This window comes from Paralichthys olivaceus, chromosome 13, assembly GCF_024713975.1.
Source record: "Paralichthys olivaceus isolate ysfri-2021 chromosome 13, ASM2471397v2, whole genome shotgun sequence".
NCBI lineage: Eukaryota > Metazoa > Chordata > Actinopteri > Pleuronectiformes > Paralichthyidae > Paralichthys > Paralichthys olivaceus.
This window is the reverse complement of record NC_091105.1, coordinates 12,905,875-12,933,055: the sequence shown is the minus strand read 5'-3', so window position 1 is coordinate 12,933,055 and position 27,181 is coordinate 12,905,875. Positions and strand designations below refer to the sequence as shown.

Genomic DNA, 27,181 nt, shown 5'->3' with positions numbered 1-27,181 from the left:
AAAACAACGCTAATCAATACAAAAGACACCCACTCTTCAACACTTTCTACTTCTCTCATAGCATCCCCCTCATCTCTCTCTCAATCTCCATCTATTTCTATCCCTTCCTTACACACTCACAGCAATAATTTACTCTTGAGTTGGCATCTGGGGCAGGGGAGTGAGATCCAGCAGCCGAGGCAGGAGGGAAGAAAAATCCACACGGGTCTGATATGCTGTCCTCAAGCTACCTGCAAGCACACACACACACACACACACACACACACACACACACACACACACACACACACACTAATGTAACTGGCAGAAAAAATGAATAAGGAACATCTAAATGGACATGCAAAGAAATTAAAAGATTTAATGAATTAGTTCTTAGTTAGTTATGAGAATAAATTAGTGTAAGAAGTGAAAAGGGCATTGCAATACAATCCTGCAAAAACACACCGTTTCACAATATCAATTGAAGTCTGATGGCAGCATTTGACTAAAAGATTTCAGTTCGTTCATGTACAGAGGGTTTCTGGTACCTGACAGATCCAGGGTGAAGGAGGAGGAGGAGGAGAAGGATTAATGAGGAGCGATGAGGAAATAAAGAAAAAGGAAGTCGAATTTCTAACGTGGTCTTGACTCTGTGGTTTTTCTTCCACTTTAGATGGGCTGATATTTGTGAGAAAAGAAACCAGACTGCCCTCTAGTGGCCACAAAGAGAAACACACACACTGTGGTATACATAAGTAGGTCATAACTTTTTATTTGTATTTTTTACTCAAGTATAATGTGTTTATTCCTCTAAATCTTAGAGGAGGATTTTCATACTGTATTAATCTGCAGATTAAGATTTTACAATGAAAAATATGTGATAATCTAACAAAGTATGACACATCATGACAAATCAATGATCAAACCGTGTGCAAATTCAACTCTCTGCATTTAGATGAATCAATCATTACATTTTCAAAGTGTAATAACATAGCACTTTTATTTGAAGTACATATTTTTCATGCACTCAGAAATAACACAAGCAAAGCTAATACAGAACCTCTACATCAGGGTGTTTAAACATTTACGCAGGTGAAGAATTATGTGACTGCTGAGGAAAACAACTCGATTATTGAGTTTAAAAATAAATACAACGGCTGCAGTAACTTTGAAAATCAAGATTTTACATTGCAATAATGAATCAAAAAAGATAATTAGATATAGATGGAATTATCCATCACTGTGTATAGCGTTGCCTTGTCAAAATATTACCTTAATCCACTTCAGCATTAAAATGCTGCTTCCATTAGTAATAATGGCAATCCATTCATGTATTTATAGTATTCTAACATTGACACAGTGAGGTACCTTTCATAATTCAACTACATTTCTCTGACAATACTTATGTACAACATATATAGTAGTAATATAGTAATCATTTACGAAAATACTATTATAGTATAGTACAGCACATTATTGTATAGTATAGTGTAAAATAATATAGTACAGTTTAGAATAGTATAGTATAGTTAATAGCAATAGTAATAATACTCTAATTTTCTGATAAGACTACCATAGAGACCATATGAAACAAAATGAGGATTACTTCGAATGTCATCACATAAGTGCAACCACACACACACACAAACACACACACACACACACACACACACACACACACACACACACACACACACACACACACACACACTCCATGGTGTACTCAAGTGGGTTTTAACTTTGTATTTTTACTCAAGAACTTTAAGTACGGTTATATACTACATATGTAGTAGTAACAAAATACTAATAATAGTACAGCACAGCACAGTATAGTATTGTATAGTATAGAATAGTACGGTGTGGTGTAAAATAGTATAGTACAGTACTGTGCAGTACAGAGAATAGTAATTGTATTAATACCATAAGGTACAAACACGAGTGATTACTTCACTATACGTCATCACATAAATGAATCATTGCACACACACACACAGTCGTTACCTTGACTGTTCGCCATATTTGGTCCGGCGGGGTGGGCGGGGTCAGGGACAGTCAGCGACAGGAAGTGAGTCACACTGACGGTAACGTTACGTGTGTGTTGCAGCAGCAGCGTCGAAATGAGGAGAGAACACGGAAGCAACGTGCTGCGAGCAGTGAGTCCAACACACACACACACACACACACACACACACACACACACACACACACACACACACACACACACACACACACACACACACACAGGGACACACAGAGAGAGAGAGAGAGAGACACACACACAGACAGAACAGGAGAGGACACGTTCACTGACTGCTGGACATCCACACACTCTTATTCTTCATTTCTACCCGTGAGTGCCGTTTAGATTTTATTCTTTGTTAAACTTGTACCGTTTGGATTTGATTCTTTCTTAAAGTTGTACTGAGTTGTTTTCATTCTTTTTTTCTTAAAGTTGTTCTGTGTTGTTTTCATTCTTTCTTAAAGTTGTATCAGAATCAGAAATACTTTATTAATCCCCGGAGGGAAATTCAAATACTGTGTAGATTTATTCTTTCTTTCCAAAACTTGTACTGTGTAGTTTTGATTCTATCTTGAACTTGTACTGTGTACTTTTTATTCTTTCTTAAACTTGTACTGTGTAGTTTGGATTCAATCTTGAACATGGACCGTGTTTTGCTCTTAGCGTTGTTTTACTGATGAACGTGTATTGTCTGCTCCGTTGCTGTCGCGTTGTTGTGGTTTTAGTCATCACCTTTATTCACCTTTTACGTCATTTTTCTTTGTACTGTGTGAACAGTTTCATCGCTGTCTCACATTTGACTGTCATTGGTAATTACACACTTCAGTCTCTTTCTAAAGATGGTTTTAAACGTACAGATTGTAACATTAGTTTGAATATATCTTATTTAGCTAAAATACGTTTTCGACACTTTGAATTCACTTCAGGATAGTTTCTGTTAACTTTCTGTATTTCCACTGGGGGCTTTCCGCACTGTCACTCAACCCATTTGCGTTATTTCCAGTGTGTAGCGTTTCAGTTTCCTTCTTCACACAGACAAAAAACCCAATGAATGAATTATCTTTATGATGTTTTCATCTTTGTTATTTGATGTACTATGGGTCTCCACAACACGCACTCGAACACGTGTCCTCCTCTTTGGGTGGCACTGTTGTGTCCTTACGTCTTTGTTGTGTCTCCTTTGTTTCTCGCAGACGCGAAAACAAGTTTCGTTGTCACCTGAGGTGAATATTTACCAAACGAGGACAAAAGATCTCTGTGTGTTTCATTTGCAAACCACTGGTTCAGACAGTGATCAGGATGTGATACGTCTGTTTGGCCTTTAAAAAAAACTCATGTGAAGTTAAAGTATCCTGCATGTGCACAACATTCATGTAGCTCATCAATTAGCTCTATGTATGTGATCCAGCCTGTTCTCACCCCCTCAGTCTTTATACTGGAGAAAAAGTGCAGTGTAGTCAGTGGAGTCTAAATATGGGTCAAGTCAAATGTAAACGGCACAAGCAGACAGAGTGTGGTAATGACAGTGGGTCACTGCTCAGTGAACAGACAGTAAGCGAGGCAGCCGAGTTGCTCATCTCGTTTCAGGACACCTGATTATATCAAAGACATGGTACCAGTCAGTAATCAGAGCAAACAGACACCGTCAGTGCTGTGATTGTGTTTTCACTTCCTCTGGTATCTACAAACATTCATCATTAATGTAACCTGATGCAATCCTGCTGAAGACATGAGTCATATCGCAGTGAATCAGTGTTTATAATATATCCGAGGAGTTACATGCTGTCACTGGACACATGGACAGATGGATGACAAAAAAAACTGCTTTGACAATCAGAAGAAACTATTTTTAACTATGTTTTTCAGGTCTGGGCAAAAACACAATACAATTTTCACAGTATAATTAATATACTTAAAAAAATTTTTTTTTAAACTCCTGAAAGCAAACTTGATTGATCAACCTCAGATTTCTAAAATATTTTGCTGTTTATTAAGTGTTTGTTATTCATAATGATCTGAGGAATCTGTAGTAAATCTCATCATTAGTAGCAGACTTGGTTATGCTGACCTACGTAACATGCTGGTTTAACATGTAATAAAACCTTTGCTGTAAATTATTTCACACTGATTCTGGATAACTGAATTTTAAAGATAAACAGAGGCAAAAGGCTTTGTTGTCATATCCATCACTTTGAGGCTTCAAGCCCAAAAACGCTTCGAGACATCCACAAATGCCTGCGTCAGCCAAAACATCTTATCGGTTTTGAAATTCTGTGGCCTCTCTAAGGCCACATGAGCAGGAACTCGAGAACAAGGCTGTTAAACATTCATCAATGTGGCAGCAGAAATCCCAAACTGAAAAATAAACCAGAAAAACCTGTGCTCTTGTATGTTTGTCAGACTAAATGACGTCCTGCAGGTCAGTGTTGTAAGATTTATGACCCTTTTTGCTGGCGGGCTGATGGAATGGGAGTATTTTGCTGCTGCATGATGGAAAGCAAAACAGGATTGCATCACAGAGGAGGCAAAAACAATGTGAAGAATACATGGTATTTGACCCTGTTTACCTCGCTGATGCTTAGTTCATGTCAACACTTGTGATAGGATTTAATGTCTACGACTGCTCTTACTTGTGTTGCTGCTTTTAAGGGAAGGCTGTGGCTGCATGTCCCAGGGCACAACAGCAATTTTCTCTCACAACACATTGCACATGTCAAATTAAATGGCGGCCTGTTACAAGCCACAATAACAAATGAGCATTTGCGCCTCGAAGTTCAAGGCAAGATTAAGTGGTCAGGGACTTCAGCAGTGAGTTTGCACGCTGAAAAGTTTGAATTTCCATGGCCTCCGTTGAACGTGCTCTTCCCTCCTGGTCAGACTGACATTGGCACTCAACCCAAACAGACACACTATCAGTAGATAAACAACACTATGAGCTCATTTGGATGTCAAAATTTGTACATGTTGTAATGCACACTGCTAGTTTGCATCTTGTTTGCCTGTATAAAAACTTCAGCCTTTATGGACGCTGAGTTCAACTGGAGATGATTTAAAAAAAACATAGGAGGATAAAGGGCAGCTGCACAGGGAAGTGCTGTTATCACTGCAGCTTGTGTTCCTGCTCCCCCACATCTCGGGGAGGGAAGTCACAGTTTGTTACCTAAAACTATGATCACTCTGCTTCTCTGTGCTTTGGTTTGAAACAAACATAGTGATTGTGGCAAGTGATGACAGAGCCCCACACTCCTGTTGACAGAAAGAAACGCAAAGAGGACTTTTTTTGGCAGCTCAACTTATTCTTTTTTTTTCTTCACCTTCAGTTTCTGCAGACAACATGAAAAGAGAGGTGAAGGCCGGAGTGAACTTCCTCAAACGCCTGCTGGTGGCACGTGGCAAGCTCGACGAGGCCAAAGCAGAGTTGTTTGCTGAGAAGCTGCAGAAGCTTTTATGTGACAAATACACTGATCACTGGTACCCTGACTCCCCCAGCAAAGGCCAGGCTTACAGGTATCTGCACTAAACTCAACAAAATCTATCCGGTTTATTAACTGAGATCCACATATGACGTACTGAATTTTTAACCATTTTATCCTCCACAGATGCATTCGGATAAATAATGGAGTACTCTGTGATGAAGTGGTTCTGAAGGCGTATGAGGAGAGTGAGCTCACACTCAGTGACCTGTGCCTGCTGCCTGAGGTCACCGTGTGGATTGACCCACTAGAAGTGTGTGCAAGGTGAGTCCCCGGGTGACACATACAGACAGGCTTCAATGAATACAAGGCATTTCTCAGTCTCGCCAAGAATTGCGATGTCATGATGCATTCTGGGAAAGGATGAATAAATACAAGTGGGTGAAGTAAAAAGTGGGAATATTTGTGACGGTTAGATACAAAAAAAGGAATCCACTCCCTCTTCGCAGATCTGGAGAGAACAGCAGGCCCTTCACAATAGCCAGTTTCAAAGAAGAGGAGGAGGCAGAGGAAGGAGGTGTGAAGGGAAGACAGGGTGACTCCTCGGTGGATTCAATAAACCTGGAAACGTCAGATTACCACTCAGCTACCTCATCAGACTGTGGCTCCACCGCGTCGAGTGACACGGAGGAAGAAGCAAAAGACCGCGAGACGGAGGGCGAGCAAGAGAAAGAAGGGGGAAAGAAGGAGGTTGTCAAGAAGGAAGTGGCAGAAAGTGACGCCTACACGATAGTCATGGTGCCCAGGATTCGGAAGCGACAGGGAGATGGACCAAATAAAATCAAATACATCCGAAATATGGTAAGGACCCAGTGTCTCACATTTGAAGGATAAAGCTGATTCATCCACAACTGAAAATAGATATAAAATAGATTGAATAAATGCACTAATTAATCTTTTTTCAATAATATGCCAAATACAACAGAAAAACGTAATATTTGAACTAGCTCAAGTGTTTGGTCTTCAGTAGGGATAAATTGGCTTATGGCTAAGTGCTACACAATGGACAGAGAAGTCAACATGTTTTGAGAAACAAGATCAGATAAGACCTTTATTGATTCCTGGAGGGGGAAATCAATTTAACACTGCAGCACAATGGGGAAAAATAGTAAGAATAAAATAAGAAGGAAATGATTGTGTTTGGAAATGCATCACACATCTACAGAGATGTCTCAGTCTGTAACTTTGACTCATATGTTATTTTATAATATAAGAGAACAACGTGTACAGGTATGAAGATTCTTGGCTGCAGCCACAGAACAGCTGTGTTGGTTTTGGATCAAATGTTTTGATCCACACCCACACTTTGCCAAATGCTTTAAAAGTACCGACTTCATATCTGTTTCGTACACAAACCATAAGCTGTTTACTTTGAACACAATCTGCTGCTGCTCTCAAGTTAAGTGATTAAGTTTCAGTATTGTTCTAGAAAGGAACCACACCAAACTGTTCTCAACACCAGTGTGATAAAGTCTCCACCATCCCTGCTAAACTCTTATTTTCCTTTCACGCTTCCTCTCTGCTCAGCTCCCTGCAAGCCTCCAGTACTTTTACCACCCTGGACCAGTGTGGCCTCAGTACAAGAAGGCCGCTCCTGTGTTCCTCACCACGATGTGTGCACCTGCGGCTCCACCGCCTCCGCCACAGCAGGTGTTCGGCTACTACATCTTGCCACAGCCGTCTCCGCAGTTCATTGTGCCTCAGGCCACTCTGCAGCCGTGGGGAGCTGTGAAGGGTTAGAACCAACCAGCAACCGAGAGGTGAAGGCGGATATAGAGTTATAAGCTTCTTCTACTGAGCCGCGTCCTGTCAGGTCTAAACTTGGGCCAAAAAGAATGTTTTCCACTGTGTAGTTGTTTCTTGCACAACCTGTAATGATTCTTCTGTCTTTTTGAATACTGGTGATTAGTTGCTTGTTCTCAGCACAGAGATACCACTTGAATCTGTCAGCTCTTCACAGCTATTTTTTTTACATACTGTACACATTAAGAATGACTTCAGTCACTGGTTGCTTGGACTAACTCAGGGACTCTCAGCAATATACTCAATGCCAAATAATTGTCTTTCCAGCTGTTATCACAGTCTGTCACTTCTCTCTCCAGCTGTGCTCCACTGTGTATACTTCACTGTCAATCAATGTAAAAGGTGATTCAGGGTTTTGATCTATTGTAGCTCAAGTGGAAGTATCTGTATATCAAGAATTTATTTTACCAAACTGCTTGTAAATAATAGAGTACTTGCATACAGAGATAGACTGATGCACACTTTCCAATATCACTTGTAATTTATTTGGCCACCAGTGGATGGCACTCAACTCTAGGCTAATACATGAAATTGTATAGTTTTTATTAACGGCAGCTGATGGATACTGCATTTCTAACTTCACAGAACACTGGTTTTAAATGGCTCCAACTTCCTGCTTTCAACAAAATATGTGTTTTTGTTTATGTGTTTGCTTGAACCTGTGTTTTTTAAGCTATTGTAAATAACTATCCATATGAAATCTGCTACTGCTATATATCCTCATCCTATCCTTTTACGCTCACTGATTCTTATGTATTAAGATTATTAAATTATTTTATATGTATATACTGCATGCAACTTTGATGCCCACCTGCTTGCTTAAAGTGTTGTTTTGCTTTTAAATTGTGCATCAGCCATTTACGTTTTTATACTGAAGTGGAATAAACCAACTTCCATCTGTGAGTGTAAGTTCTGTTCTCTTGCTTTATACCTCTAGAATCTTTAAGAGCAGAATTTGGTGCTGTATTTTAGTGATGTTTGATAAGATGACATACGTATATTATTGACCCCATAGGAAACTCATTATAAAGTGTACTTAAGCTCCTGCTGTCAGTCAGTTGTGAGGACAGTCATGGTCGCCAGCAGGATGCTGCAGCAGGAAGGACTCCAGTGTTCTGGGTGCGTCACTTCGCCCAAGGTCATGACGCTGTTCCTCCTTAAACAGGCCCAGTAAAGAAGGAGAGGGAAGAGTTTGTGCTCCCACTTTTTGTTTGGCCTTTAATGGAAATAACCTTTTGAATCAATTTGTAGGAAATGAAAGGGCACCACAGCAACTCAGTTTGTATGACACAAAGTTTAATAAATCCCCTAGTAAAATAAAAAATAATACTTCAAGAGGCTGTAAAGCACATTGATAAAATAACCGTAAAATATATGTTTTAAGATACATGACTACGAGCCATGGCCAATCCTGGTGAACCATGCGGAATGGTTTGAATGGACCTCAACAAGTTGCTCAACCACGAGATGTCACTCTGCTGCTGTCGTCAAACTCGTGCTCACCAATTATTAGTGCTCAACATCGTTGCAGCGTTACCAAAAATAAAATGACAAATCCAAAAGTTCATTGTGGAAAAGAATATTTTATTTTTTAATTTCCAGAGAAGGGAAACAAGGATTCGTGACTTGATCCATGACAAGTTAAATACAAAACAGATTTTTCTTTTAACATTTTGTCTTAAATACACTTTTCCCATTCAATTTAATTTTATCTGATGAAACTGATCCAAATCAAATAAACAATAAAATATGAAAGAACATCTCGTTTCTTGGTGGACCTGCCATGAGATTTAATGCGTCGAAATTCCTCAGGAACACACACACAAACACACAAACACACACACACGAACAGTTCATTTGCGGTAGACTGACGCACACTCCTAAAATTATAGCCCATGCACACAAGCGCGCACACACCGCTGCTGTGCCAGTGCGGCATCGGTGCGCGTAAAGACGGCGCGCAGGTTGGTAGGAGTGCTTAAGGTGATGGTGTATTAGAGGCAAAGTGTTGAGGTGAACCGGAAACTTCCATGAGCAACGAAGGCGAGAAGAGCCTGGTACACAGTGCGCCCGTCGGGCTATGCTTTCTCCAACCTGGGAGCGAAGCAAAGCGCAGACAGAGCACGGAGCAGCGGAGGGGCACGGCGGGGAGAGAGGGACCGTGTGCGCTCTGGAGATGGAGATGACGAGCCGCAGCCTGGCCGGCGACTCCAAGGTGTTGGATTATGTGAACTGCGATGGCTTGATTAGTCGAAACGTCAGCGGGGACTCGTCAGAGGTGTCCGTGCCGCTGTCGCTTCCCGGGAAGCGCACGACCATGGAGGGAGTCGACCTGTACAGACTGCGGGACAGGAAGGTTTTACTGGAGGATAAAAAGCGGCTGTGCGCGCTGGCGCTGGGCACCGCGCTGCTCGGGATCCTGCTCATGATCATCCACGCGGAGATATGTCCCTACGTTTATAAACCGGTAAGTCAACTGGGACACACACTCATGCTGGTGATGAAACCAGACTGTACCCTACTGCCTACAAATATTAATTTTACAAATCAAACCAAAAAGTTGAGCTGTAATGACTTGCATGACATCTGCATTTACGTCTGCAACGTTGGACCATTCACACATGCAGCACATCTGTAATAATCCAGTATCAGCATTACATTTACTTTTCAATCATTACAAATCTTCTAGATTTCAGCATCAGTCATTGCTGATGGAGCCTGTTAACAACTGCTCTGCTGCTGTTTGTGGGATTTCAGAGCTCAGACTATGACATAACTAATCACATAGAAACCAACAGATTGATATTAAATCACATTGTCTCTGTACTTGTGATATATTTAGCAACTAAATTGCCAGTAATTGTTGCAGAAATAACACACAACTTGGCCGTATTAGTTGTCATAACAGCTTCCCTGATTAGCAGACAGCACAGAACCCATGCAGCTCTACAGCAGAACCTGCACCTGGGCTTTGAACCCCTCTGACCTCCTGATTAGTTAGTCCCATTTCCAGACACACTATTTGGTAGCACAGCCTCATGACATTAACATGCAGATCTCAGTGGATAACAATGCCAGGCCACCCAATCAACAAATTATTAACTCCCCCTGCACTTCCTACAGCACACGCCAGTTCCACATGTGGAAAAAAGTTCTCATGCATTGTGCCCGCAAAACATCAGACCACCTCTATGCTGTGAGAGTCAGTGATTGATTACACTGTCAAAGAGCCCCCACATTTCTAGCTCGCAATCTCATGGAACCTATGGAAATGTGGCCTGGCCCTCAAAACTACACACGCCTGATGCGTTGAGAGAGTTGGAGCAGGGGAGACACGGTCGTGAAATTACCACTGCTGGCACGGGGATGACATTACCATTCCAGTTTACAAATGCGAACCAAGAACAGGTGTTGTCTGTCCATTCCTAACAACAGCCATGAGCTCCGGTACCATGGAAATGCTGATGCACTGGAAAAGTGCTGTGTGCCGCAGTTAAAGCATATTATTTTGGAGAGGCTGCTCTGCTGATTTAACCATCAGTTATGTAACTATTGTCAACATTCATCCGTAAACGTCATGTGATGGTCAAGTTGTGGGTGTGAGCCGTGACTTCTGGTCACACAGGGGCCGTCTTAACAAATATACAGCATCCTTACAGTTGCAGTGCAAAATGCTATTACTGCTTTTTATTTTTGAAGCATATTTAAGTGAGCTACAGGATGTTTTTTCAGAATTAACGCCACTCTGCAAAGTTATATTTTAAGCATACCTTTTCATGATTATGCACGAAAACAGGGCTATTTCTGGAACGTTTTTCCACATTTCACCTCTTCCCCTACAGCGAGATTGCTCAGAGTACTTCAGGCTATCTTTCCACATCATTTAGTGTATAATTAGAGTGTTTGCATGGCCAGTCTGGAAGTCTCTGTGTCTTAGATTGGCTGGGCATGATCCAGGATAGTGCACTTTGACCTGGATGCAACCTCATGTCCTCTTTTCTGCAACTCTTTGATGACTTTCCTTGAATGACTTCACGGTCCAAAACAATGTCCGTGCATGTGTCGAGCATGGTGTCCAGGAGTTGAAGAGAATATTCCTTAGTGTTTACACAGGAAGTGAAGTGGATCATTTCGACAAACTCATTTTAGTTTCCTTCCCACACACGTGACTGTAAAAGTGCAGGTTAGGTTTGACAGACGAAGCGACATTGTTGTTCCAGTGGCTGGTGTGAGAGCCTTTAGTTTCAAAAACAAAATAAGTCACGGCTGCTTTCTTCTGTTAGGATTTACTTTATTTGTTGTGTTGTTTTGGAATGACATCAGACCTGAGCCCAAACCAGATGACAATGCTGATGAATAATTTTCTTTGTGTGCTAATGATTCATTGTAACTTCTTGTCAATTGCAAAACTAAACCAAAACTGACGCAGTGCAGCCGCATTTCCTGCAATATTAAGTGGCAGACCTTAATATGAAGCTATTTTTAGTGTAAAATGACCGTTTTTTAAAAACTGACTGGACTTACAGTAGCTCTATGACCTGCATTACCTACCTCACAAAACAGTACACCGTGTCTGTAACCCTCCTGCATGCAATATGTCACTTTTCACCACAGAGGCAGCAGTCTTTGTATCAGCCACAATTGGCCCATTTGAAACAAAGCGACTTCACACAGAATGAGCCAGCTACGGCCGAGGCCACAACAAATGCAAAAACTGTTTCGAAAGCTGGAATGAAGTTGTGACGACCTCATGTGAGATCAGATCCAGCCCTCAAGTGTCAGATGAATTCAGGAATTATTTCAGGTGATTAGTGGTGACAAACCACTGTCCTTGTCCAATAAAGAGCACTGTAATATTCCTGCAGGGCGGAGGGTTTCTCTATCCAAGTTTTATGAAGGGCTGATGAGACACTGGAGTTAACCAATAACTAACCCGCTATAGTCAATCAGAAAACCAGCAGTGCTAAGAAGTTCACATACCTTGTACCACAGGGTGAAGTAAAGTGCTATGTTATGTTCTTGTGGTCTTGGATGGTTGGTGATGTGTGGGTTTCTGTTCCTCTCAGAGATCAACCACACCCGTGCTTTACACTGTTCATGTGACGCCAGGTGAAGTTAGTTAATCATCAGAGTTGATTTCACTCAGCAGCACATGTTCAACAAATCACTCACAGTATCTGACGCAGTTTTTGACAGACATGAAGACCCCTGGTTTGTCTGTTTGTTCGCTAAAATTACCGAAAAATAGCTCAACAGCTTCCCACAAAAACTTGGAGACAGGATGTGGTGTTGTGCTGTCAATTTTGGTACAGGTTGATCAGAGGGATCCAAGAATTATTTTTGTTGCTTTCTTAAACATTGCAGAAGTGCTGTTTTCACATTTATGGACCTGATATCTGTAAGTGTGTGAAATTTGAGTGTATGAATTTAAAGAGAGTGCTGAGCCTTTTCCTCTACTGAGTGTAATTCTAATTTTCTTATGAAATCTCACAGCATTCATGTGTTGGTTGTTTTTAACTAAACCTGCAAATGTTTTACCCCCTGTGGTGTCTCATTTCCTGTGACTGACCCACTAGTTTAATAATCTAGGGGGATTTTATTTGTAAGGCTTCTTTTTTTTTTTTTTTTTACAGGATACCTCAGGTTCCATGAGTGACCTATAGCGAAAAAATCCACATGAAAGCTAATAAAACCACACTGACTAACAAACCACATTAGAAAACTCATGTCAGATGTATTATTGTTTTGGAAAGTATTTATTAATTACAGAACATACAACACTTGACATTGGATTCAGTGTTCCAATTTTTTTTTGCAGTGGCCTGTCCTGGTTACGGTGGCTTTGCACGTCCAAGACCATGAGAAAAAAGCGTGTTAACCCAAATTAGGTTCAGTGGGTTTGAAGTTAATGTTTCCAATTGGAAAAACAGTACAAAAACATTTTTTAGAAACTCGGCAAGAAACATGTTGTTGAACTCTGTGTTATGGAATGTGGTGAAACGTTGAGCTTTTGTGGGGTCTTCTAATGAGCCCTGGATGAAATACAGACACGATGTGGATGCTACAGGAGAAACTGGAAAACGACATGCCTTGCCAATGGACGTCACACCATACCACCTACACGCTCAAGTTTCCTCAAGTTTGAAAGTTTGTAATTATCTTTTTAACTGTAAACCACATTAAACTTCACTTCCAGTTAAAAAGCTTCCATTGACGTTGCATCAGTGGCACTGAGATGCATGAAAAAGGGTGTAGCTCTTCAACCTGCTCAGGCCAAGGTGGTGTGGCAGAGGCCTGTGCTTTCTTTTTCTAAATACACTTCTTGAAAACATTTGACGTGACGGGGAAAACGGTCACAGTGTGTGTATCAGTGTCTCCTGCTGTCCGTTCCCTAGAGCGGAAAGTATGTAATCACGAGCGCTCTTGTTACTATAATTGAGTGGGTTTTTTTACGTTCTGTAAAATACTAATGAAACCCCCTTTGGAAATGCAAGGATTAGGTTAGCCTACAGTTATGCTGGTAAAACACTATTCTTTTTAAAGTTCCAGAACTACATCAAGGAAACTTCTGACACAACCTGTGCTTTAAAAAAAGATGTTCATAACACTTCACAGATAGGAAAGGAATCAATTGGTAGTATCAGTATTAGAGAATGTATTCTCTTACTGAAAATGACATCGCTCATAATAGGGATGAAGTGGTAACCGGGTTCACGGTGTACTGTGATAAAATTCCAGACGATTAGTTGTACCTTTTCAATCTTTAATCATTATAGTTACCTTGGTGATTTGGTTTCTACTGTCCAGCATCAACCACAGTTAGCAAGTGAAATTGTTAGAGCCCAAGTATAGTCTTGAATTTGCTGTTTTCAGTATCGTTATGTATCTTATATCTATATTTATGTGACGATTCTTAGATGCATATTCCCTATAAGGGTAAATATGGTTAGAGCTGCAACTCATAACAAATTATTGATCAATGGTCATTTTCAATTTAGTGATAATTGTGTACAAAACTAAATAAAATGCCTTGTGAAATAGCTGACATGATAGTAGTGAATGAGTGAGTTTTTAGTTAATAAACTACAATTTTATGATTACAACCCCATGTTTCAGCACGATGTGTCAATATTTCACCAAAATATTGACTCAATGAAATAAAAGTACACACTAAAGATGCTAATATTCATTGTGCAGATGAAAATGCACTTGTCCACCACTGAAGAGACTTGTGTTTAATGCTTGGCTTCATTGGCAGTTGATCTTAGGTGGGAAGCAGGTGTGGGATCCGTCCTTCTTGTTTAGCATCTTGTTAAACCACAAAAAGAAAAAAACAGAAGAAAAAAGTTTATAAAACCACTTTCACTGTAAAGTAATTGTCTGAAATGTAGATCTACATTATGTATAATGTTTTAACTGATCAACTTACCGACCAGTTTATAAACTGCAAAAGGTTCAACTGCACTCAACCTCTTCACAGGAGCGTGCTGACTGTCAGGGGCTCACATTGATCTGTAGTGACAGTATGTTACCATGTCTCTGTCTGTTTTGACCCTTTATTTTTATTAAACTTTAATTGTAATTACAATGAATCAAACACATGGATATTTTGATTCTCTTTCCACTCGTCATTTCCACAAAAACCTTGATAATGGACATCTTCATTTTCATGCCTTTGTTTCCATTTCCTCCCCCAGGGCACAAACATCGCCCTGATCATCAACTGTTCCATCAGCCTGTCCACCGGGTGTCTCATCATCCTCATCATAGCTTTTCATTACAAGGACATAAGGGTGAGTTTCCCTCGCTGTTCCCAACGTTGTGTGTGTGTGTGTGTGTGTGAGACAGCCTGTGTATGTACATGTCTGTAGGTGCATTGTTGAACTTTATGAGTCTATTTTGTGCATCACTCTTTAGTCCAATAACATTAGCTCCTTATTAGCATAAAACATACGGAAGAGAGGTGCTGACAGACATTTCATTCCTTTGAGTGTTTGATATAGATCACAGCTCACAGCATGCACAATTTTGCTGCTGCATTATATTTCCAATCCAAATACCTCTCTGTCATTGTGTATGGATTTGTTTGAGTAAACATTTAGTTATTTACTCTGAGATTCGTTCATAGCATTCATATTCAAAGTGCAAAAATGTTTGCATAAATGGACCATGCTACAGGATTCATGTTTTTTATTATTGTGGTTGGGCTGCAGGGTTTGTCCTCAGTATTATCTATTTGGTTGCAAGTCATATGTCAGATACAAGAGGGGGCCATACAGAGTGCGTATAGGAGATAAGTAAGGGCAGGTTCAGGGTGGAGATCGAAACATGCGGTGTCTGGGGTGACAAACCAAATCGTGCAAAAACAGTAACAAGTCATAATTGGTGGAGCAAGGAAAAGAGGGTGAATACCATGGTGAATATACCTACCCTCATATACCCCTCAATATTTTCCCCTCATATCGCTGTTAGATGACTCTCTCTTTTTAACTGATTCCAACATTTAATAACGTCTAGTCGATGACATTGTTGCAGCTTCAGGGAGGTTTGGGCCTGAGAGACTTTTTTCAATGCGCTAATAAAGAGAATCACTGAGATCCAGAATTCGTCAAAAAGAGGATTTAATTAAAAAAAAATAATGATAATGAACAAAGCTCAACTTATTTTGAAAGTGGACAAACTATAAGAAAAATAATCACAAAAATAATCATAATTCTAATAATATTACTAATAAATCAATTTCAAGTGACAAGTGACATTCATGGCTCCTATGTTAAACGTGCTAGCTGAGTTTTGTATTTTGTCCACATCACTATAATGATATTCATTCAATGATAATGATTTTTTTATGACTTCTAAACATTACATATAAAATGTTAACCATCAGATGTTTTTCAGTTTCTATATCTTATCTTCTTTCTCTCTGCTGTTACTGTCCACCTCCATCTTTCAGCTGTTCATCAATGACCACAACCAGGTGGACTGGCGTATTGCTTTGACCAGCCACCGAGTTCTGGTGATCACCGTGGAGCTGTTGGTGTGCTCCATCCATCCCATTGGCACATACTGGAAGGTGGGCCTCCACGTCAACTCCTCTTCCCCAGCTCCACTCTGTGATTACAGCCATCACAACAGCGCCCTGCTGGACATGGAGCTGCTGCTGTCAGTGCTGATGTTCCTGCGTTTGTACTTGGTGCACAGAGCCATCCTGCTGCACAGCAAAGTGCTGCTGAGTGCCTCCTACAGGAGCATCGGCTCGCTCAACAACATCAACTTCACCTTCCGCTTTGTTCTCAAGGTACTGATGAACAAGCACCCAGCACGCACGCTGCTGGTCTTCATCCTCTTCTTCTGGCTCACTGCGTCCTGGATGCTTACGCTGTGTGAGAGGTAGGGAAAGAGAACTGCATGTAAGTAATCAAATGGTATATGTGCATATTAAACATTATAATAAGTATCTTTATATACGGTTAGGAGGCTGCTACAGAAAGAACTATACCATGCTCAAAGATTGATCTCTGTTATATTATGAGGGACATACATGGAAATTAGAAATGTTTTCAACAAGATTATACAATGTTAAGCAGTTAAGAAAATACAACTCTGATGACAAAAACACATTGTCCACAAACCCATGAAAGAAAGAGTGTGTATTTAAAGGAACAGTTTATTTTGGGAAATATGCGTACTCTCTTCCTTGCAGCGATTTGAATGTCTGAAACCACTCTCATTTCTGTACAGTACACTGAATCACTTCCTGAAATCTGTCTTAGCTCAGTTGAGCTCATAGTCATAGCCCTTTTCAACCAGATCCACTCTGGATCTTGGAAACTTGGTGCTACTCAGTGAACCAGCTTGCGTTCCCACCAGTTTTAAGTGAAACCATTGTAATCAAGGATTCTTTATTAACAGAGTCATTGCACAATTTATTTTTGAGTTCCAAGTAGTTCCCTCTGAGCATGATTTGTTCATGCAGAATTTGAATCTTTGTGACCAAGCATTTGCATTCATGTTTGACATTTAGCAAGAATTTTATTTAAAAACCAAGAATTATAAATAGAGATTGTGATGCGACACGCCTTCTGGTTCCAGAGGCGGAGGATTGTGAGGAATATCATAGACTGTATATAAAGATGAGTAAAACAATACCAATTCCTTCCACTATCCAGAAATGAAGCTCAGATATATTGGATTGAAATAGGATAAAGCTGCGGTAGTGAGGTCCCATCATTATATGCTCTCTAAGAATCACAAGTCAGCTTCAGCTGTAATTCATGACGTTTCACTCCTGGTTTTTCTGAAATCAAATAAGTAATTCAAACCAACAAACATCAGTGTGATAGTACCTCAGAAACCATCTAAAATGTATTTATACAGTTCTAAACTTACTGTTTAGTTTGATCCATGTCTCATCTCAAGGTATTGATGAACAAGCAACAAACATGGAGGAGGTGTGATTATGACATATACTGCAGCCAGCAACCAGGTGGCGATCGCCATGCTTTGGCTTCGATTTTGGGGGGCTGCCATGTCAACCATCTTTATAGACAGACTATGAGGAATATACATGGTTCAGTATACAGCACCAATGGATTCATTTAACGACTCTTTTGGAAAAATATCTTTGATGAACTCGTTCATGAGATCTGAGACACTGAAATAACCTGCTCTGAAACTGCTAGTGACAGTGACACCTTGTGGTTTCATGGGTGGTTTGGGCTGGAATATTTCTTAGTTCCTAGCACTTCCAGGTGCAGCTAGGAACCATTTCTAGACCTTTCAATAAAACCCAGCATGCTTAATGCTTAGCTAACCCAGGCTGACTGTAGGTTAATTCATTAGGACACAGATATGACAGTGGAATAGGCTCATCTATGTTTTCATTTAACTCAGCAAAAAATTGCGTCGTCAAAAATATAATAATTATTCCTTTCTTAAACAGAAATGATCTATGTTTCAGCTCAGACCACTTGACAAAAAAAATAGATTAAATGACGAGTAAAAGAGGAGCATTGTCCGGACTGAAAACTACAGAAAGCTAATTTTAAAAGAAGTTCAGTTGTTTGCTTTCAACCACAGTGAATTAAAAGAGTCAAGTGTGTGTGTGTGTGTGTGTGTGTGTGTGTGTGTGTGTGTGTGTGTGTGTGGGGGGGGGGGGGGGGGGGCTTTATTAATTACGCTGTGCAAAACAATGAGCATAGCTTTTGTATTTGTCACATCTGAATGGTAGTTTTCTCTCTCACACACGAACTTTGATGGTCAATTTGACTTTTCTGCTCCAAACTGATTTACAATGATTTGACGATTTGATAATCATATACTATTTTTTCTACACCGACAATTTTCCCTTTAGCCTGAGCCAACTAAACGTCCGCGCGATGCTCTACAGTCTGCTCGGCTGTTTGTTCAGTGTGGTCATTTTTAACTGTAATGGGAGGGTTTGCCTTCAGTTTGTCACGTCTCAGTCTCAAGTGTTTTCATTTGTCAGTAGCAATAAAAGAGCTTTTGAGTGATAGCTGATTAAAACTGGCACACCAGCCTTTCCTATGATTGTGATAGGAAACAGAACACTCATACGCTGAATAACCTCTTTGTGAGGGTTCTGCCAAGCATACGTTACAATTGTACGTCATGATGTTTACTCTATTTGCTTACACACTATTTGATTTGCAAAGCTCACCTTTATCAGACTCTGTAGTCTCACTGTGTACAGCAAATAGCTGTTTAATAGTTTGCTGTATCTGAGATATGCCGTTCCAGAGAGATCTACTCATATTCATAGTTATAGTTTATAGCTTCAGGGACATTTTACAAGTCCCATGACATTCTGATTAGAAGAGGTTATGGTTTGTTTGTCAGCAGGATGACACAAAAATTACTAAAAATATTTCCACAAAAACTTGGCCAAGAAAGAAACAGAATCAGGAATATTTTCCCCAGGGAAATATTCATGGATCTTGATTAAAAAATCAGGCATATTAGGGGACAGGTATCTATAAGTGTGACTGGATTTAAGCGAACTACTCAACAATTATTATTATCATTATGATTGTTATTATCATTACTGGTGCTTCTATCATTAATAACATCATTACGTCTATAAATATCACCCATATCATTTTAATTATAACAACCAGTCTGACAGGGCTTAAATATGATGGTCACACAACTGTTCCTGGTCTCCCCCCCCCCCTTCTCTTCTCTCTTCTCTTTTCCACCCCCCACTCCTCGCTTCCCCATTTTTCACCGCTCACACCAACTGGTCGAGGCAGATGGCCAAACTGAAACTGGTCATGCCAGAGGTTTCTTCCAGTTGATGAGGGGTGTTTATTTATCTTCACAGTCGCCACAGCGTTTGCTCGTTGTGGGAACTCTCTTTGAAGGTCCCGACCTTACTATGTGAGAGATAATCTATGTAATGATTTGGCGTTATACAAATGAAACTGAATTGAATTGTTGGGCCTTGCTGGATCTACACATTCTCAATCTATGTTTTTTACTCCCTGCAGGCAGACCAATAAATCAACAGGCCACATAGACACGTCTCTGTGGCTCATTGCCATCACCTTCCTCACAGTGGGCTATGGGGATGTGGCGCCCACCACCAGCTGTGGCAAGGTGGTGTGTCTCTTCACTGGAGTCATGGTAACTATAGGGTGGCTTTTCTTATAGAGGAAATGTCATATTTGAGACACTGAAGGTTTCATGCTCTGAGATGTACTAAGATTTTTTTTTAAATGCAGTTTAGCCAGTGATCAGTATTTTTTTCAACAGAAGGGACATTTAATACTCGACTAGGTAAATGCAAAGAATCAAGACGTCTTATCTTTGTTCTTATCTTCCTGACCAGATTGAGCTCACAAAAACAAGTGGTCCTGTTTCTGTTCTTTTCATTTTGTTATGTTCCTTTGTACAGGTCAAAATTTCCCTTATTTTCACTTTATTCCATCTCCTCTCTGTTCTGTATTTTTATAACCCAATCTGCTCATATCTCATGTTTTGATTTGGCTCATTTCACTCCATTTGGTTCCATTTGATTCCATTATATTCTGTTCGATTTCAGACTATTTCGTTCCATGGGCTTTCTCCCCAATGTGCTGTATTCTTTCTGATTTGCTCTCTCCTATTTCCCTCTGTTCTGTGGGATATTCCTCAGCTATTTTCTGTTCTGCGCTGGTCCATATCATCTCATCTGGTTTGTTTCATTCCCTTCCATTTCTGTTCTGTTCCACTGCAGCTACTTTTTGCCCATTTTCCTATTTCACATTTCCTGGGTCGGTCCAGTCTGGTTCACTTCTCTCCTGCACCTCTTGTCTTCTATCCAGGTCTTTTACGCTCTATTCCACTCGTTATGTTGGACGCGTTGGACAATTTTTGTGCGGCTGCTCACCATAGAGGTGCTGACAGACATTTCATTCCTTTGAGTGTTTGATTTAGATCACAGCTGTAAATTAATGGATGGTGCCTCTGCAGGACCTTGGCAGTACCATGCACTCAAAAGACAGAAGGAGGGAAGCTGTTGGAGTGGATCTGGCTCTGAGCAGTCTACACAAAACATCTGCATTGAGTGTGATGTGTCTGCTGAATGATGACATTGTTTTTCTGTGCTTCTCATCATAAATTGTGGAGATACATTAGAGGATAAATTTTGATTAGTTTGATTAATACATCTCATCATAGAATAAAAGAAAAAAATATCCCAGGGAGTGAGCGGAGAAAGAATCAGAGTCTCTTCAAATTCACTGCAAATTAATAAGGCAGTTTTTATGGTGTTGCAAAGGAATGCAACGGGGTTAAGATGCATGCAAAAAGGAGTGGGAGGGAAGGGCAGTGATAAGGAGGTCAAAGGGATGGGGAAATGATATTTGAGATTAAACACAAAGAGTTACAGTGGAGTTAAATAAACAATAAGTCAGTGAAATCCAGGAGCGGTTATGTATTTAGACAAAATACTGCATGGCTCACTGCTTCACCTCCTTTAGAGCTGTCGCCACGGTTGTGGGTAATGGGCATGGATCTGGTTGAGACACCTCTGTGACAAAGTGGAAAACAGTCTTTTCCCCCTCTCTCTCTCTCACTCTCTCTCTCTCTCTCTCTCTCTGTCTGCATCTGCCTTGTTTTTATAAGCTCCCACTCTTGTAAGGGAAAACTTTCCACCATATCCATTTTTAGGTGGTTTATTGTCTTTGGCACTAACTACAACAGGAGGGTGTGCCAACCTGTGCCCATGGTTTGGAAAAAAAAAAAATTCCTACTCCCATCAGTGCAGTTCTGGGAGCCAGTGACTGGAGTGATACTCGCACCTGTACTATGGCTGAAAACCTCTGTACTTCTGCTGTAACTCAATTTGCAGCTGTGTTCAGGGGTTGACAACTCTGTTTGCATCCCATCACTATGTGCGGATGGATCCAAGGAAAGAGTTTGTACCTCCCAGGTTTTCACAGGCAGTGTAATGATTGATGTTTTGTGGCCGTTAAGGATAAATATGTCTTTCAAAACTCTGGTTTGTGCATTTTTATGCTTACGTTCAAACTTGATCTCTCCTTTCTCTCATTTTCTAATGCAAGCTGAAAAGAGGAACACAGGTAAACACTGGTTATGATTATCTGTGGAGATTACAGGTTCACTGGAGTGTTTTGTCTACGTTTGTGTGTTTGTATCTGAGACTATGTGGCTGTGACTCACTCTGTGGCCCATCTGAATATTCACCATCAGTCTGTCCAGCAATAGCACAAAGCTATTCTCAGAGGAAACCCACATAGCAGTGCCACAGAGGCCTGAGTTTCGCCATTGCACTCACTTTATAAATATAACTTTGATTTATTGGATGAAACCATATGAGGTATGAAGATCAACATCCAGTTTTCTGAATAAGCATCACTACTTTCCCTTGAGGGGAACGGTGAAAAAAGAGGCGAGAGCCACTGTCAAGGAATGAGACAACATCAGACCTAAAATCAGGCTGTAAAAGAATCAGTCCCACACAATCATTGAGAATTTGTTGAGGCAGATGGTAAATATATCAGTAACCATGCCAACTGCTCTGTGTGTGTGTTGTGTTTTAGGGTGTAGCCTGCACGGCCATGCTGGTGGCAGTCGTCACCAAGAAGCTGGTGCTGAACAAAGGAGAGAAACATGTGCACTTCTTCATGCTGGACATCCAGATCTCGAAAAGGGTGAGAAGCAACACAGCAGAAGTGCATTGTAAATGTATAAAGTTTATGTGATGAAACTCTGGAATATCAGAAAAACATACATGCTCATCATGTTTTGTATTTCTATGTAACAGTTTAGCAGTTTCTTTTCTTCAAGCATATAACTTTTGGTTGTGGACCACTTTGCTCTGGAATTCAGCTGCTTTGAATCACTTTTACTTTGTTCATATTTAGACCCTGAGTATTACAAAGAATGCACACACATCAAATTACTTCAATAAGTTTCTGTAAATGAAGTGAAAAGTTAATTATTGGTAATAATGTTTTTTGTTAATAATTCACATTCTAGGAGTCTACCGATGACTCATCTGAAGTCAGAGTTGACAGTATATATGCCACAACAGATCATGAATTTTGACTGGTAACTCTTCAATTTTAATATATCTTCATTTTTGATTCTGGAAAAAGAAAATGCACTTTATCTCTATAACAAAGCTGTATACAAATATGGCATCTGACCTGCGGCTGAGGGGGTTAGTTTGCATGCCAATGTTAATTTGAGGATTGTGTGGTCATGCAGCTGTAAATGCAAACTTATTTTCAATGTCTGTGTTACGTTGGGGCACAGTGTTGCAGTGCTGATTAGCGCTGTCGTCTCACAGAAAGAATGTGCTGTGTTCCAACCTTGCAGCTGACCAGAGCCTTTCTGTGTGTAGTTTGCATGTTCTCCCTGCCTGGTCGTTATATATGGGTCCTCTGGCTTCCTCCCATGGACCAAAGATGTGCAGATTAGGTTAATCTGAAAAAGAAATTATCCGAAGGTGTGAACTGTTATTTGTCTGTATTTATTGGCCCAGCGATAGAAAGCTGGGCCAATAAATAGAGCTCAATGTCAGCTGGTATTGGCTCCAGCCTTCTGCCACGACCCTCAAATCATAAATTGGAGATATAATATAGACACTGGATCTATTGCATTGCCAGACAACAATTTTTTACTGTATATATATTTTAAACTATAACACTTTCACAATACAAATATTTAGGCAATGGTGAGCGACCCTCCCCAGAGGTTACTATAGTGTAGCAGGACGAATACTACGAAGACAAAGTGCGTGGAATGGTCAGGATGGACACGTCATTACTTTCCATGTTGCATTTTCTTTAAATAAGAGACACCACAGGACATGATAGTGTGGGAAAAGAGGAGGGAGATGAGCTGTGCCAATCTCTTTACAGCCTTTTCAAGGTGTCAGAAAGAGGAAACAAACTCGTAGGAAAGAAACTTGTGTCACTTCAGGACGGTGCGGCGATGGGCAGGAAACTGGTTGAGCTTATTTACGTGTGTGTGGAAGTGGCTTGCAGAAGAGTTACTCTGTTTGTAGCCTTGGACAGGATCCAAGTGCCCTATAAATAAAAGGTACAAAACACTGCCAGAAAGTCAATATGTATTTTTTTAATATACATGAATGCGTAATGATTGATTGATTCCTACATTCTCAGTTTCTCTGTGTGCTTTGTATGCAATGCTACGGGTTCTTGCCAAAACTAAAATAAAGCAGCTTCTGCTTAGGCACGCTGCTTTGGAGGATACAACCATTTCCTTTCTCCCGGTGGCTGCATCCTGTCACTAGGTGCATCTTTACGCGCAGCTTGTGGTTGTTTTGGTCTAAGTGTGTTTTTGTGCATGTTCGTGCATCCTTCTGAGCTATCTGGTGCAGTCCAGATTTACACCGATGGGAACAAGGGAAGACATCTGGATGCAGACATTGACAAGCCTCTATTAATAACCCCCACAACAGGGCCAGCGTGACATCATTACGGGGCACTTACAGTGATTCGGGCAGGAAGACAAACAGACACGAATAGAATCAAAGAGAAAAAAGGGGGATACTGTAGAAATCCTGCAAATGCATTGAATCTCACTTCCACTCTGTGTGACCCGCTCTTCAAAATTCTCATAAATAAGTCTCTCTGTGAAAAAAAAAAAAGCTTTATACCTCTGCTTTATCTGTAATCAGCATCACAGAGCTAAAGAGCCGAACAGGAAACACTGTCTGGATTTAATCAGCATGCTTGGATGACTCGTGATTTTATTTCTTGTAGTAAAATGATTAATATAATCCAGATTCTGTTGGAAAAAACAAGATAAAAGCTCGGTCAAGTCTGCCACTTTGATTGACTTTATCTTCATGGTCTTATCTACAGTTTCTCCTCCCGGAACTTCCTTGTTTGATCATTCAATTTTTACCAGATCCGCCACGCTGCTGCTAATGTTCTGAGGGAATGCTGGCTCTTGCACCGCACCAACCTGACAAAGGGCAACCGCGGTGAGCACCGAAGACACCAGAGATGCCTTCTGGAAGCCATCAGAGTGTGAGTGTTAGCATACCGCTGAGTGATCCCTTCGTGTGGGTATCTGGGTGAGGGATACAAGTGGCTGGTGATTTATACGCCTTAGATGTGTATTTTACAGGTCATTAACTTACTGTCAACATGTTTAACCACAGAGACACAGCCTTTAATGCCTAATTAAGATTAGTAATTAGATGTGTTTGCCTGTTTTATGTCAGCAGGGCAAGTTTCAACCCTTTGAATCAACAGAATAAACACAACATTCTTCAGCGTGCTGGCAAAATGAAACTGCTGCTTACTTTCTCAAACACAATTCTTAATGTTAATCCTCTGAAACACAGACAACGTGACATGAGGAGCCACCTTTTCCCCAATTTGAGCTGGGTCCTTCGTCATTGAGCCCAAGCTCCTCCTCCATGAATAAGTGATGGAGATGGGAAGTACAGAGGTGTGTGGTCATTATCCTGACAACAGGAGTATGTGTGTTTGCCTGGGTGGAGGGGTTGTACTTCCTCCTTTACACCAGGCAGAACCACTATAAATAAATACATAGTGGAAAGTATGAGCCGGAGGCAAATCCATAGATTGGGATTAAGTACACTACACATGCATGGAGAGTTAATTGCAATGTTGGGTTCAATATTTAGGGTTTCCATTTAAAGTTTAGACATTTTCTCTCCTTACTATGTAATAAACCTTTGATCAATGTTTTGTATCTATCTAATACATATATATGAATATATATATATATATATATATATATATATATATATATATGCACAATATTACTATACATTTCATCATATTACTTCAATTCCATGTGCATTATTCCAGATTACGTACCATTATCATAACTACTTAGTGCCACTTTTGTATTTGTTTACTGTCTCATGTAACTTACTTATTTTATTCTCATTTCCATTATTTCCATTAGGAGGCGATTTATAACACAACTTATGACTTTTATTCTTTATTCACTTAAATATCTCAGACTTAATGCTCTACTGTTTTATTCACTTTCTTCTATTGATACTGTAATCTTGGAGCAAAAAATAAATAAAATGAACATTATTGTCCCAGTGTTTGAAAATATGATTCTATATCAAAACCATTTTTTCTGCAGATTTCGTCATTTACGCTTCAAACAAAGACAACTGAGGGATTACGTAAGTGAGATGGTGGACCTGCCTAAGGTGAGCGACACTGTCACTGTATATAATGCATGTTTCACTAGTACAGGCCGATGCCACATGAGATGAAGATTTGCCCTAGCAACAATCACTACTCACACAGTTCTTTACACAGTATTTTACAGTCTGCTGTTTATCATCAAGTGTTCAGACGCATTAAAGGCTTGTTAAAAGATCTCCATAAAATGTCTCAGGATTCATTTGAGTCAGGAATTCATAGGCACAGAGGGATAACCCCAAGATATAAAGATGTTAACCAGCACGGGGCACTCGTGTGAAATTTATACATTTCCTTATTGATTTATGTGGAAAACAAGCCTGTTTTTTCCAGTCTTCAAGTGAAGCCTCTTAGTAAGATGTAAAAAGTAAACCATGCCACCGTCACTCCATCAGATACAGTCGAGCAGTGAGCCCAACATGCTGTACAACAGCCAGAGTTTGCAGAAGCTTCTTCCCACTGGCCGTAAGAATAAAGGCTTACTTCTCCCTAACTAGCAAAGTCTAATGCCCTACTTTCTTTAGAACCATATAACTACATGCACATTTTATTTATTTTATTATATTAACTTGGGCACGTCTTATTTTTCCAACTGTTTCTTTCTTGTATTGTTCTAACCGTTTGTATGTGCACATGGGTCATTAGAAACACAATCTCATTCCACTCCGTTTTTACAGCTATGAGCAATGAAATAAACTTGAATCTTGAATTTAAAACTTACTGACTAAATGCAGCTGAGCCACAGTCCCACTTAACATAGAGGGAAAAAAACATGTTTGTACGGCCGGTTTCTTCAACTTGCTAAAGGAGTTACCAACATAAGTGACACTTTCTGAGTCAACAATACTTGGGTGGTTTCAAGCTTGCCTCACTGAGTTGGCCTCAAACATGCACAATAATAACAGTGTCATTCAGTCAGTAAGTAAGAGCTTTGCTGTAAATCTGTAACATATACTTAAAGTGTGGCCGGTTTCGACAGATGCAGATGATCATGTGTGACCTGAGCGCCAACTGGAACAACTCCTATCGGGAGCTGGAGCAGCGTATCCTCTCCATGGAGCAGAAGCTGGACGAACTGAGTCGCTGCTTCCAACAAACATCTGAGATGCTGTCTCAGGTCCTACGTCACCACAAGCCAGAGATCAGGTAAACATCACCGAGAAGTGCTTGTGACACTGTGCAGCTCTGCTAACAGCAAACTGCAGGATGTG

The 27,181-nt window shown here is 40.4% G+C and overlaps 2 protein-coding genes and 1 long non-coding RNA gene across 5 annotated transcripts in view; 2 read left to right on the top strand and 1 right to left on the bottom strand.

Moving 5' to 3' along the window:
- Positions 1 to 2,056: 2,056 nt before the first annotated feature.
- Positions 2,057 to 8,178, top strand: LOC109632994 (maternal B9.15 protein). Of its 2 annotated transcripts, none has more exons than XM_069536893.1 (5): positions 2,057 to 2,132; positions 5,320 to 5,506; positions 5,599 to 5,736; positions 5,922 to 6,273; positions 7,000 to 8,178. In XM_069536893.1, exons 2-5 carry the CDS (start codon positions 5,334 to 5,336, stop codon positions 7,210 to 7,212), a joined length of 876 nt encoding a protein of 291 aa, XP_069392994.1. In that variant the 5' UTR covers positions 2,057 to 2,132; positions 5,320 to 5,333; the 3' UTR covers positions 7,213 to 8,178. The 2 variants fall into 2 exon arrangements, with proteins under 2 accessions (XP_069392994.1, XP_019948130.1); XM_020092571.2 differs by having other exon boundaries at positions 2,122 to 2,329.
- Positions 8,179 to 9,142: 964 nt separating this feature from the next.
- kcnn4 (potassium intermediate/small conductance calcium-activated channel, subfamily N, member 4) overlaps positions 9,143 to 27,181 on the top strand; it is a 19,426-nt gene continuing 1,387 nt past the window's right edge. The window contains exons 1-8 of one of the 2 annotated variants that reach the window (XM_069536892.1): positions 9,143 to 9,742; positions 14,973 to 15,068; positions 16,229 to 16,665; positions 19,785 to 19,920; positions 22,341 to 22,451; positions 24,682 to 24,803; positions 25,906 to 25,975; positions 26,956 to 27,116. In XM_069536892.1, the coding sequence (XP_069392993.1) occupies positions 9,356 to 9,742; positions 14,973 to 15,068; positions 16,229 to 16,665; positions 19,785 to 19,920; positions 22,341 to 22,451; positions 24,682 to 24,803; positions 25,906 to 25,975; positions 26,956 to 27,116 (1,520 nt within the window). In that variant the 5' untranslated portion in view covers positions 9,143 to 9,355. Of the gene's footprint in view, positions 9,743 to 14,972; positions 15,069 to 16,228; positions 16,666 to 19,784; positions 19,921 to 22,340; positions 22,452 to 24,681; positions 24,804 to 25,905; positions 25,976 to 26,949; positions 27,117 to 27,181 lie in introns of both variants that reach the window. The other variant, XM_020093293.2, reaches the window with a different exon arrangement.
- LOC138413481 (uncharacterized) overlaps positions 16,515 to 27,181 on the bottom strand; it is a 26,155-nt gene continuing 15,488 nt past the window's right edge. The window contains exon 3 of the long non-coding RNA XR_011245836.1: positions 16,515 to 16,654. This is a non-coding gene — a long non-coding RNA (uncharacterized lncRNA). The remainder of the gene's footprint in view (positions 16,655 to 27,181) is intronic.

Excerpts from the sequence above, each read along its gene's own strand:
- LOC109632994 (XM_069536893.1), top strand. The coding sequence starts at position 5,334 with ATGAAAAGAGAGGTGAAGGCCGGAGTGAACTTCCTCAAACGCCTGCTG. Across the intron at positions 5,737-5,921 it reads CCACTAGAAGTGTGTGCAAG|ATCTGGAGAGAACAGCAGGC; the intron begins GTGAGTCCCCGG and ends CCCTCTTCGCAG. Across the intron at positions 6,274-6,999 it reads TCAAATACATCCGAAATATG|CTCCCTGCAAGCCTCCAGTA; the intron begins GTAAGGACCCAG and ends CTCTCTGCTCAG.